General features: G+C 35.7%; 1 protein-coding gene across 1 annotated transcript in view; it reads left to right on the top strand.

Moving 5' to 3' along the window:
• Window positions 1–11,568, top strand: part of MARCO (macrophage receptor with collagenous structure) — a 55,010-nt gene extending 43,442 nt beyond the window's left edge. The window contains exons 13-17 of the mRNA XM_012544668.3: window positions 6,260–6,304; window positions 7,516–7,605; window positions 8,125–8,160; window positions 9,183–9,353; window positions 10,504–11,568. Of these exons, the coding sequence (XP_012400122.1) occupies window positions 6,260–6,304; window positions 7,516–7,605; window positions 8,125–8,160; window positions 9,183–9,353; window positions 10,504–10,634 (473 nt within the window). The 3' untranslated portion in view covers window positions 10,635–11,568. The remainder of the gene's footprint in view (window positions 1–6,259; window positions 6,305–7,515; window positions 7,606–8,124; window positions 8,161–9,182; window positions 9,354–10,503) is intronic.
• The last annotated feature ends 2,631 nt before the right edge of the window (window positions 11,569–14,199 follow it).

Raw genomic sequence — 14,199 nt, 5'->3', positions numbered from 1 at the left:
TTTGGCAAGTCATCTCTCTCAAATCATGCTACTTTTCACACCATATTCTCTCACACATAAAGTCCAACTCATGGGATACTAGTGGAACCAAGTCCTTTCCCACCCGGCTGCATATTCTCTTTTGTTCTCCAGTGAAATGTTTTGTCTCATCAGCCACAGTTGTGACAGATATCCATTTATCCCTAGGAATCCCATCATTTTTATTCAGTTTCTTTTTGTCCTTTGCATCCAATCTCTTAGACTCAGCTACTTTTCAAATTGTTTTCTGGTCAACTTACTCTTAGTTACAGGCTCTTTCATTATCTATCTATCTATCTATCTGTGTCTATTTTTCTATCTACCTACCTACCTACCTACCTGTCATATATATAGGTATTATATATAATGATAGACATGTATAGGTACTATATATATTCCAAGTATATATATGGGAAATTATATGTAATATATATTAGAGGGAGATAGAGAGATAGATAGATATGGAAGATTTAATAGTATAATGTCCATTAATATATGGGCTACATACAACCATTTTTCTGTAACACTTTACATTTCTTGCAGAGATACCTACTCATACTTTTGACTGTCTCATTCTCTCCAACAACTTTTTATACTGCCAGGTTTAAGTTCCTAGATAAGGACTACTACTGTTAAATTACACTCAAATTTTTCTCAGAGTCTTGGGGTAACCCCGTTGAGGAGACATATATAATATCTACTCACCACTCAAGCACCCATCAATGTATTTCTACTTACACAAAACAGAAACTCATAAGATGATACTTGTAAATTCTAAATATAACCATCTACTTAGCAATCAGGGGGGAAATGACATCATAGGTACACATATATTAAAGCAAGTGAATGAATGATAAAAGACAAATCAAAAATAACACATAAACTTTTATAGATATACTACCAATGCTTTTGATATATATGAGGAGAGTGGACACAGACATGAACTTGGTAGGGAAGCAGATTAGGGAAGAAAGCCTATGTATTCAAGTTAATCCCTATCTCTGGATTAAAGACTTTAATGTTGTAAATCCACTTATGAGCACATGCAACATACTTCTCTACTAACCGCTTCTCTACTAATTGCTTGTCTGTTGGTACTTGGCACTTTTCAGTTGGTCAAATCTACTTCTCTTCCATACTCAAAGCAATATAATAAATAAACTAATAAAAGCACTTTTGACTTACAATCACATTTTAAAGGGTATTAAGAAAATATTGCTGAATAATATCTATAATGGATTCCTTTAAGCCTAATGAATTGCAAAGTGTATTGGGCTATCTTTGAGCAATACAGACTCAAGTTACCTCAGTGAGTAAGAAAAATAAGCTTAGTCAACTTTTCATTTACCAGGATTCCATGTTAACATATTAAATCTTAGGATTTCATCCTATGTATCAGTTACAAAGCTATCTTTTCCCTTTTTCATTTTCTCTTTCAAATCAGAGGGAAAGAGGGTTGCAAAATAAACCAGGCACTTCTGAGGCATTATCTTTGCTTAAACTCTAGATGGCACTGAGAAATTCTGATCCAATGAGATTGAGTTTCTGTCCAATCCATCAAAAATCCCATGATTAACTCTTTTTTAGATAGCTACTCCTGTTGCTGATTTCTTCAAACAACTTTTATAAATATATATATTTTACTACCTATTGACACTATTACTTGGGTCTTCAGTATCTTCACTGTTAACAATCCAACTTCTGCCTCCTGTTGCCTAAATCTTCCAGGACCATATTGCCCTACAGCACAAATTTCTCAACATGGTCTTCAAATTTCATTTTGTGTCCTTGAAATTAATTTCTTCATATTTGTATTATTCCCATTTTGAATAAAAACATTTTCTTTGATCCTTTGAACCATTAAACTATTCACTTGCAAACAGTATTCATTTACAAACTATTCACTTGCAAACACACAAACATTACAAACAGAATTCATTATTATATCTTTTTGTAAGATGATTTAAGTCTATATTTTTTGCACAAGTCATTGTCTATGTGAAATGGCTCAAATAACATCTGAAAACTGTTTCTTCATATACATATTTTAACAATTTTTATTAAATGAAATATTTATCAAAAACAGAGACAATATCTTATATTCTTGACCAATTGATATAATTCTTTTTCTTTACACAAAAGCATTATTTACTGCCCTTTTTAAGAGTAACCTGCTCCATATGAAGAGGGAGTTAATTTAAGAGAATATTAACTAACAACAATGACAACAATGATGACAATGAGGAGGAGAAAAGGAAAAGGAAGAAGAGGGGGAGGATAGGTAACATTTATATAGTGCTTTAATATTTGCAAAATATTTTCCAAATATTATCTCATTTTATTCTCAAAACAACCCTGAGAGATAAGAACTAATTAGTATTCCCATTTTACAGATGAGGAAACTGAGGCAAATGCAGATTAAAGTAATCTGCCCAGGGTCACAAAACTAGTAAGTACCTGAGGCTGGTTTTGGATTCAGATCTTCCAAGTACAGCATTCTATTTGTTTCTCTAGCTAACTGCCTTACATTAGGATCACACATGCAGAGCTAGAAGGGACTTTCTAGGCCATCTAATCCAATATCCCCATTAAAGATGAAGAAATGGAGATCCAGGGAAGTTTAAGCAGCTTGTCCAAGACCACAAGTATCAGGGATGAGATCTGATATAACTGAAGCCCATTCCATGTCTTCTGTGATCTGTTGGGAATAATTGATTAAATGTTTTACCCTGGAGCCCTGGGGTAGGGGAAGGGAGTTGTGATGTAATATGGTGGAATCAGAGGACCATCTCTGATATGATCTTGGTCAAATCATCCAAATTCCCAGGACCTTATTTTCCTAATATGAATAGACTGTGGACTAGAGGGTTTGACATCTTTTTCACCTTGATACCTAATATGCACATATATTAATTAGACGTGTGTGTATGTACACAAATAAATATATACAAACAAAAAGTATACACAGAGATCTATATGGAAAGGACAGAAAATTTACCTAAGGTTATATGTGTATATGTGTGTATATATGCAAACATACACATATATATGTAATATATAGAGAGAAACTCACATACAAACAGGTATATATATACATGAATATTCATGTATATATGTAATCATATATACAAATGAATGTATATATATGCATGTAATATGAGATCTGGTTCTATGTAGGTATATATGTATGTGGTTTTGATTTTGATAATTAAGCAATTAGTCAATCTTCTTCCCTGTAAAGATGGCAGCCTTATGACAAGAGTCTTCCTTAATTCTCATTTTTTCATCATTTCTCAGCATCACCATCTATTCTCTACTTCTTCACCTAGAGGTCACTCCTTTATGCAAATATCTTCAGTGTGGTTAGTTAGCAACTGCCAAATAAAATTCAAACTTCTCTGCCTGACATTCAAAGCTTTCCACAGCATGGTATGATTCTACCTTTTCAGCTTTATTTCATATTTCTTCCCTCATTATTTTGTGCTTTTAGCTGAACTAATTAAATCTTTGTCTACTTTATCTCCCTCAATACCCCATCAAACACACATGCACACACACACACACACACACACATACACACACACACACACACACACGGTCTTGTCATACTTCCATGTTTTTGCTTAACACTGTTGTTAGAATATCCTCCTTTCCCCTTTTCAAGTATGAAATTTTTCTTTATCTTTTAAAGTTCACCACAAGAACTCTTCTTCCACTTTTGTCACAGGTATTTATTTCAGATATTTTCCTAGCTTTTGGTTCATACTTCATGAATTTCATTTGCAATTAACCAGGACACCTCAAATAAATTGATTCAATCATAACTTGTCCAATATAGTTCCTAATTCTGACAGCCAGAATAAATATAATATTACATTTTCCAAGTTTAGGTACACAGCAATTAAAATGTGCACAAATCTATATATAACATTCCTGTAATGTGTCCAAATGTTTTGTGTAATGTGTCGAATGTTTTTAAACTATAGGCTCCTATCAGAGACGTGTTTCTGAGGGGTCTTTCCATTGTCCAGTAGGCTGGCAGCATCTTATTAAGGTAGTACTAGAGGTTAGATACTGCAATGCAGGGATCTTTTCCTGGTTATATTTATAGACATATTTTTTAGTGTCAGGATGTTGGTATTCCCCAAATCAAAGAGACTGTGGTGTTTGTCCAGTTTTGATTAACTCAGGCCAAGTTCCCAGATGGGAACTCATTTAAAAAAAAAAATAATCTCTCAGTAGAATATAATTTATAGGTGTCCCAGAAATAACAAAGGCATTCTAGTGCACTTATCCTAAAAATTTAAGGAATATATGTGTCATTTACGTGTATGTATGTAAGTGTATATTATATATATGTATGTATACATACATATATACATGTATAAAATTCTTCCTTAGTGAGAATGTTAAGCTCATAGGGTCAAAGATCTAAATCTAGGGAAAAAATCTTAAAAGCCATCTACTTCAACTACTTCCATTTTAAAGATGAGAAAACTGAAGCCCGTTCAAAATAGTAACATGACTAAAGTCACGTAGATAGCAAATAACAGAATATCAAGAGTACTGATTCTAGAGTCAGAGGAATTGGTTTCAGAAATTCCCTTTGATGCTACCTGTGTGACTTTAGAAAATCATTTAATTTCCCTATGATAAAGTTTTCTCATTTGAAAAATAAATCTGATGGCCTCTTGGTCCCCTTTCAAATCTAGACCTATGATTTAATGACATTAATTTGGCATTTGAATCCAGGTTCAATGCTCTTTCCAATATACTATGCCATCTCAATAATAGCTATCAAACAAAATGCTGCTCAAAAAATTGTGTCTGCAGAAATGAATGGATTCTTCACAGAACTACAAGTAAACAGTTACTATACTCTGTTAAAAAGTATTCTGCCTTCCTGACTTTAGTCCTGATATGACACACAGATTCCCCAAAATAATCAAACTTGTTGTGCTCCTACAATATACAATGTACCCAAAGTTCTTAATGGATACCATGTTACAATTGAGTCCCCTATGTCAACTCCCATCAAAAAAAAATGTTTTGTGAAGCAGGTTGCTGGCTCAGCGGATAGAGCACCAGCACTGGAGGACTTGAGATCTTCAAGGACTTCAAATCTGCTCTCAGACTCTTGACACTTAGTTGCATGACTCTGGAGAAATCACTTCTACCCAATTACCTCATTTCTTAAAAGTATATCTTGGGACTCAATGCTTTCATTCTCCATGAATGAGATGGTAAATTATGTACTATTTCAATTGAACTTTACCCATCAATTTCTACTCTCTGTCCTCAGAACATATACTATTTTCCTCCCTCCAAACTGTTTGTTCAATCCTTTTCTATTTGACCAGTCCTTATTTCTCATTTTTGTCTGTTGAATGCCTACTCTATCCTTTAAAGCTCAATTCAAATTCTGGCTCCTCCTTGAAGACTTTCCTATATTCTATAACCTCCCCCCCCCTTCATAATAAGCTTCCTCTTCAGACTTTCTTTTTGTACTTCTCCAATGCATTCAGGTATTATTGTACCTATAGCTATTGTGTGCTCAATGAGTATTTCAAAGCCAAAAATGAAACAGATACTGTATCAAAAAGCTTATATTTTTGTAGCTTATGTGTACTTACTAGACCAGTGCTTCTCAAAGTGTGGTGCAGTGAATCCTGGAGGGTCTCTGAAATCCTTTCAGAGGGTCTACAAATTCAAAATTAGGTTTTTTTTCTATTTATGATAAATATCTATTATGTAACCTATATAAACAAAAACTCTTTGGACATATTCTCAATAGTTGTTAATACCGTAAAAATACTGAGAAAAAGAGTTTGAGAACCACTGTAGAGTGTTGACTCTCCAAGGGCAGGAAGCATGCTTATATTTCTGAGCTTTGTGGCTCCCCATATGTCTAGCCACAAGAATGTTCTGTACACAGAAAACATCAAACAATTTTGTTAAATTACTATATAGCAGTCTCAGGCAGGGATCACGAGGCCTAAAGAACCAAGGTTTATAGTCCCATTTGGTTCTGTTGGACATGAAGACACAGACTAGTATCCATCTGCAATCCTGTCTCCATTTATGCTAAGTGAAGGGGCCTTTTAAAAATTCTAAGAAACCAGTGTGTCTTCCCTCCTGCATTAATCAGACAATAAATAGAAAGTGTCTTAAGATGAAAAGTGTCTAATATCTAAATTTTATTATCTTCTCCCCTCTTTTTTCTTTTTTGTTTTTCTCTTAGGGCATCAAGGACAAAAGGGAACAAAAGGAGAAGCAGGAGTTTCAGGTAGAGTACTTATTTGATTTTAATTTCTCAAAGAGATAAATAAAGGCTGGGCATTCAAATGGCAGGACTCTGTGACTCTGTGACTTTGAAATATACAATAGCCTTCTCTCTTCCCCACTTCCCAAAGTTGTAATGGACTTGAAGGGACTATATGGAAAACCAGGGCTTCTGGTTCTTAGAATAGTATGATGTGATCTCAGAAAAGTCAATGAGCTTTTGGGATCCTGGTTTCCTTTTGTAAAAAATGGAAAGAATAATGTAAACTATATCCCAAATTGGGGTAGAGGTAGGATGGAAAGTGTTCATGGGAAATATATGTACAAATATATTAATCTGGATAAAATAAAATAATTATATTCATCAATTGTGAGAGAGACTGTAAAATCACAGATCTGAAAGGTCTTTATCTTCCGAACAATTTGCACTACCTTGTCCTGCTCTCACCAGGCCAGGATCATAGAATTTTTTATTTGAGCTAGAATGCACCCTAAAGGTCCTCCAATCTAACTGCCTCATTTTACAAATGAGGAAACTGAGGTCCAGAGAAATTAAAATGATTTTGGCAGGGACCCACAGCTCATGTCTAAGATAAGATTTCAATCCAAGTCTTCTTGACTTCAGGTTCAGCACTCTGTCTTCCATCTTCCCCAAAAACAACATACTCAGACTAGGGTTTCTACACAAAGCCAAACATCTAGAATGCCAAAATAGCTGGATGTAGCCAGGGAGACAGAGCATCCAGATGATTTACAGAATTTATCCTAGTTTTTGGGCTTATATAATCTCACAATTAAAGGTTGGAACATTTCTATCAATTGACTACCAGTCAAACAGACTAGTTTGAGCTACATAGGCTAAATAACCAGTTTAACTGATGCTTTTTAGTTGAAATAATTTAATTGACAGATTATTATAGCCTTCAGGATTCAGTGAAAATTGAATCAAAAAGATTATGAAAAGAGGAACAGTTTATAATTTCTTTTCAACTGGATGTCTGATTTTTCTTGGGTCTGTTTCCCAATTTCTGTTCATCACAGATTTGGGTAGGGAGGCAGTACCAATTTTAGTGGTACTAAACAATTTTAATGGAAACTAAAATTGAAACACACACACATACACACAACACACACACACACATATGCGCGCGGGTACGTGCACACATGTATGCATCTGTGATACGAACCACTTAGCACCTCTTTTCTCTACTGTAGGTCCTCCAGGTCAGAAAGGAGCACAAGGAAGTATGGGGAATAAAGGTGAACCTGGCTTAAAAGGCACAAAAGGAGAAAAAGGACAGCAAGGTAATGCAGGGTTCTAGTTTGGTTTGGTTTGGTTTGCTTTTTTGTGGAGTATGATTTTAAGTTTTCAAGGAGTTGGATTTACATTTAGGGATAGAGGTTATAGCATTCCTCCCAAGGGATCCTCCTAGTCTCTAGGGAGGACGGATCCATCTTAATATCAATTAATGTCCTCTAGTAAAGATTCTACAATCCTTTCTTATAAACCCTCACTACCAGAAAGTTCTTTCTCAGATCTAAACTAAATCCTTTTGTCTTAAGATTAAACCTATATATTTTTTTTTGCTCATGAATAAAAGCATAAGCTGGAAAGCCTTTCCTAAGCAAATTGAATAAATTCCTATAGCTCATTTCAATTTAATTCAATTCTACTGATAGATCTCTGGACAGAACAAGGGAGAACATGATCTCTTCTCCATCTCTCAGGTCCTCATTTACCCCCCACTAGTTATTCCTGAAGGGAAAAAAAAAGGAGCTGCAAACTGATCTGTACTCATAATGACTCGTTTCTTTTCATCACAGGTCAGACTGGACCACAAGGGATCAAAGGAGGAGCAGGTATTGCCCATTTTTATCTTAATTTATCCTTTAGGGAAGAGAATTCCAAAATCTTCTTTTAATGTTTTAACATGACCTGGAGGTGGCCCTGGGATCCCCAAAGTTCAGCCATGCATCATTATCTGTTTCTAGCAGGGGAAGGGAAGGGAAGGGAAGGGGAAAGGAAGGGAAGGGAAGGGGAAGGGAAAGGGAAGGGGAAGGGAAGGAGAAGGGAAGGGGGATGAGAAGGGGGAAGGGAAGGGGGAAGGAAAGGAAGGGGAAGGGAAGGGGAGAGGAAAGGAAGGGGAAGGGAAGGGGAGAGGAAAGGAAGGGGAAGGGAAGGGGAGAGGAAAGGAAGGGGAAGGGAAGGGGAAGGGAAGGAAGGGGAAGGGAAGGGAGGGGAGGGGAGAGGAAAGGAAGGGAGGGGAGGGGAGGGAAGGGGTAAGAAGAAAAATAGAGTAGGGGGGGAAGAAAAGAGGGAAGAATGAAAAAGGGAGGGAAGGAAGAATAGCACCTGATTCCAGGCAGTGGTCACTGAATCATGAAGAACATATGATCCAGCTAATTTCTATTAAAATAATTATTTACTTAAAAACCCCACTATTTTAAAGTAGTACTATTAATTTAGAAAATTATATAATATGATTCTTAAATTCAACTGATAGAACAAAAATATATTGGCAATTAAGAGCAATGAATAGAACCAGAAGGTGAGGACTCTCCAAGAGAAAGAGATCTATGATCCTAGTCATGATCAAAGTAAAGTAGAAGGCACTCTGGGTCAGATGTCATAAGGATGTCAAATTCAAAAGGCTAGGAAAATGGCAAAGAGGATCTTATTAGCAAGAGTTGCAAATCTGAGGAGTCAGTGCTCAATATCTCAGAATCCATGTGTAAGGAACAATAGGTGTCAGTGAAATTGTAGTGATATCATGACACACAGTAGCTGGATTTCTGTCCCTTGGCCTCATTGGTGTTGCTGTGGGACAGAACAATGATTTCCTCACGTGTTCCTTGCGAATCTTTTCTACTTCCCCCCACAGAACAAATCTCCTATGTTAGAATTGTTGGCGACAGGTATAGAGGCCGTGCAGAAATTTTCTATGGTGGTATTTGGGGCACTATCTGTGATGACTCCTGGGATGACAATGATGCCACTGTCTTCTGTGCCATGATGGGCTACAGGTCAGGAAGAGTATTCTCTGCAACAGCAGGTAAGTCACAAACTGAAAATAAACAAATGAGCCCATGTTCCTCAGATACTTATTTGAGAGATTCATTACTAATTTCAATACAATTTTCCTAAATTAAAAGCCAGACACTTCGAAACCTTTGGTTCAAAAGAATTTTCCCCAATATCTCATTACTAAAAAATTTCCTTTGAGATATAAGATTTTCTTAAACCCAATACCATCAGAGATAAGACCAACCAACACACACATCCAAGTTTAAATTGTTTTAATTGGCTAACCAAATGACTTTCTTCTCAACCTCTAATCACTCATGGTGAACTGAAGTTCTAATATCTGTGTAAATTCTGGGAGTCTTAAAAGGAGGGCAGAGTTCTGGACTCCTGGAGAAGACATGGAAAGGGCGAGAGATCACTGTGGTCTAAGGTGTTCTGGGAAGATTTTATAGAGGAGCTAGAATCTAAATGGCTTCAAGGTGATACAGTGAATAGAGTGCTGAGCTTAGAGTCAGGAAGACTCATCTTCCTGAGTTTAAATCTGGCCCTAGATACTCACTAAGCAAGTTACTTAACACTATTTGCTTTAGTTTCCTCCTCTGTAAAATGAACTGGAGAGAGAAACGGTGAACAACTTTGCCAAGTATCTTTATCAAGAAAACCCCAAATGGGGTCACAAAATGTTAAACATGACTGAAAAACAGCTAAACAGCAAAGAACCTAAGCTGAGCCTCTAAGCACAGGTGCTATTTCCACAAGTGGCAAGAAAGCATTGGGGAGGAAGTGAGGGAAAAGAGTATGGCAACACAAACCCAAAAAAGGGTATGAAATTTAAGGGAATATTGAAGAGCTGAATGACAGTGGGGAAAGCTAGAAGCAAGAAGACCAAATAAAAGCCTTCCATAGTTGTCAATATATAATGTCAAGGTCCTAGGCAAAGGTCATTGCAATGGTAAGGGAGAAAGAGATGGGAGACAATTTGAAATTAAAGTTCATAGGATTTAACAGTTAAATGAATATTAAGCAAACTCCAAGACTTGCACCAAACCTTTTAAAAGAACCCCAAATTTTAGATTTCTTGAATAGTCCTGCCTTTGTGGATAGTGTTTTTATAGGTTGTTTGGTCCAAGTTGGAAGCCCATGATTTAATTATCCTTTTCACTGTTGTCATTTGAAAGGTTCTGGACAAATTTGGTTGGATGACGTTGCATGCACAGGGTCTGAAAAAAGCATCTGGGCTTGCCCAAAAAGTTCCTGGGGCGTTCATAACTGTAACCACAATGAAGATGCTGGGGTATCATGCAGCTGATTCCTACAGAGAACATCCCATATTGTCCCCAAATTCCTTGAAGCTCAAACTGTAACCTGATTATCAATCCTTAATTAAGTGATTAGTTTCATTCACAAGATGTCCTATGTTGAATACACATGTGTATCCAAGTGTGGATGGTTTCACTCTGTATCATTTCTCTGTTCCCTCTGGCAAGATCCTTAAGAAAAAGGAAAAAGAAAAGTTCACTGATTGTGTTTTCTTTGATTGGAGCCAATACTGAAAAATCAAATGAATTCCCTTCTCCTGGACCACAGATGATCATAGAAAATGAATTGATGCAAGTCCCTCAAACTGTCCCAACTGCCAGTTGCTTCCTTTTCTTTTGCATGTGGAAAGCAGGGCAAGGTCTATGGATAGGCAGGTTAGATGGCAGGCTGCGTGTCATGATAGGAAAGGTACTATGAAGTTGTCTGTCTCAAAATCGACTCCCCCACTTTTTGATTGCCCAGAAATTCTACCATCAAAATGGCCTGATAGTCAAAGTTAAATTGATGTGATTGTTTGAGGTAAATCAAAGATAAATATGGACAAAATCTGATAGGTCTATCTGTCCTTGAAGAAATAAAAGGCTTAAACATTAGCCTTGAGACCTTATTTTCCTTTAGGACAGGAACTTTTTTTACCATGTTTGCATCATGGAGCCATGGAGCCAATCAGAATAATGTTTTCAAGTGAAATAAAAAATTAATAAAAATAAAGATGAATTTTTCCCATCCAAGTTCTTGGAATTTATCCACAGATAAATGGGTCTGTGGCTACCAAGTCAAGAACTCTTGCTTTAAAGGATAACTAGGCATGAAAAAACAGGTTATAAAGCATGTCAGGACTTTTCTTTCTACCAGTCCTTTCCCCCCCAGAAAAAAAAATGGGAAAATATCAATTTACCAGAGATGCTGTATCCTTAAAACACTCACTTAATAAGGGGACTGACATTCCCAGAGTGCTGCTACACTGCCACACTGGAAAGATCCCAAGGACTGGTTCAAAAGGGAAGATTATAATAGATCCCTGGAATGATCATCATATTGTAAATAGGGACCAACATAAAGAATCTTTAGCAAAAGAAAAAAAGAATGGAATTTGGGTCATGCCAAACAGTGAGTTTGCCTGACTTAAGTAATTTAATTGTAATTCATTCAATTCAACAGGCATTTATGAAGTGTATTTTAATTGTCATACAAGATGCTGTATGCACCAAACCACAAAAATTCAAAGAGAAAATAATAGAATCCCTGACCTTAAGAAGCTCACATTTTATTGAAAAAATAAAGTTTGTTTATTGAGGGCAAGGAGTGTGCCAGAGTAATGTTAAGTACAATACTCATTAGATTGAATATAATTAATAATTATATAACTTCAGAGTTCCATAGAGTTTCATGCATTATCCCATCTGAGCCACAAAACCAGGTAAATGCTATTTATCCTATTTTACAGATGAGGAAACTGAAACTCAGAGAAGTTAAATGATTTTTCCCAGTCTCACAGTAACTTTATATCAAGAGTAGAATTTGAATCCAAGGTTCAGAATTCCAAATCTAGCGTTACATGTACTCCAGGTGAAATGAGAAAGAAGGAAGAAATAATGAATAATAAAAAGGTGTTTTAAATGTAGTGTTCAACCAGTGAAAGCTCATTTCTATCCTGTGTCCAATGAGAACTTTCAATTATAAAATGAACATAGGATTGTAGGTCTATAGCTAAAATAAAACTCTTTTCATAGGTTAGAAAACTAAAGCTAAGGAAAGTCACAGGGACATAAGCTTTATAGATGGTGGCTGATCCAGCTTTTGTTCATCTTCTTCCCCACTCCTATATTGGTTCTGAAATGGTTTTCACTGTTGTTTGGAGAGGAATTTGGGTAGATTCTAGGGACCTTTTGCTCATTCCATCATCTTGGCGCTAGGAGTCAATTGGCCTGTATGATGAAAAAAGGGTGAGTCCCCTATCTTAGATCAAGCTGGCTTTTAGGACTTGCCCCCAGAACATGCTAGAAAGGAGCCCCCCACCTCTAGAGCAAGCCAAGAACTAGGCCCTGGTCTAGTGAAAGCCAGCAACAAGACTCTGAGTTCTGATTCAACAAGCTTGGGACAATGCAGGAGCAGAGCCCAACTCTTACATAAAAGTACCAAATCATAAAATAGGCAGAAAAAATAAATCTTTAAAAAAAAACAAAAAAAAATGACTACAGAAAATGACTGGTAATAGAGAGAATTAAGGCACAAACTTAGAAGGTGGCAACTATGTCAATATGGCTCCATGCCAAGCTCCCTCCCAAAGAAAAATGTAAATTGTTCTCAGGCTCAAAGGGACTTTATAAAGCAAATAAGAGAAGTAGAGGAACAATTGGAGAAATAAATGAAAGTAATACAAGAGAATCATGGGAGGGAGAAGAGAATCAATTAGCAAAAGAAACACAAAAAATAGGGGAAAATATACAAAAATTCACCAAAATAAATAACTACTTAGAAAATAGAATTCGCCAAATGTAAAAGAAAGTACAAAAGCTCACTGAAGAAAATAGTTCCTTAAAATTAGGATTGAACAAGTGAAGTTAATGATACCATGAGACATCAAGATACAATAAAGCAAAATCAAAAGAAGGAAAAAAGAAAAAAATGCCAAATTTCTCACTGAAAAACCACTGACCTTGAAAATAGATCCAAGAGAGATTTTTGTGTACATTTTCAAAAATAAATTTATTGGACTAAGAAAAAAAAATATTATTGGATTATAAGAAAACCACAATAAAAAAAAAAAGACTCTGGATATCATTTTCAAGAAAAACTGGTTTGATATCCTAGAATCCAGAGAGCAAAAAAGAAATTGAAAGGCTCCTCCAATCACCACTTGAAAGAGATCCTCAAATGAAAACTCCTAAGAATAGCATAGCCCAATTCCAGAATTTCCAGTTCAAGGAGAAAATATTTCAGACAATTAGGAAAAAGCAATTTAAATATCATGGAACCAGAGTCAGGATTAAACAGAATTTAACAGCTTCTATTGTAAAGAAGCAGAGAATTTGAAATATGATATTCAAGAAGGCAAATGATTTAGGACTACAACCAAGAATCATCTATCCAGCAAAACTGAGTATAATCCTTTGGGGGTTGGATGTATATTTGATGAAATAAAGGACTTTCAGGAATTCCTAATTAAAAGACCAGAGCTGAATTTTAAAAAGATCTTCAAATATAGAACTCAAGAGAAACAAAAAAAGATTAAAAAACAACAACAACAACAAGAGAAAGAATAAAAGATTTCATAAGATAAAACAGTTTATATTCCTACATGGCAAGAAAATATTTATAACTTTTAAGAACTTTATCACTACAAGATATACATAGTGTATACATAGAGGGTGTAGATGTGAGATGATCATGATAGGGTGATATCCAGATAAACAAAATTAAGGAAGAAGATATAAAGGAAGGAGATTCAGTAGAATCAGAAAAGCGCTTTATTGAAATTTAAAATGGATATTTCAATTATTCTAAATTTAATATTTCTTCTATAAATAAAGTCAAAAATAGAAAAATGTAGA

The sequence above is a fragment of the Sarcophilus harrisii genome, chromosome 3 (assembly GCF_902635505.1).
Source record: "Sarcophilus harrisii chromosome 3, mSarHar1.11, whole genome shotgun sequence".
Lineage (NCBI taxonomy): Eukaryota > Metazoa > Chordata > Mammalia > Dasyuromorphia > Dasyuridae > Sarcophilus > Sarcophilus harrisii.
This window is presented reverse-complemented; position numbering and strand designations above follow the sequence as displayed.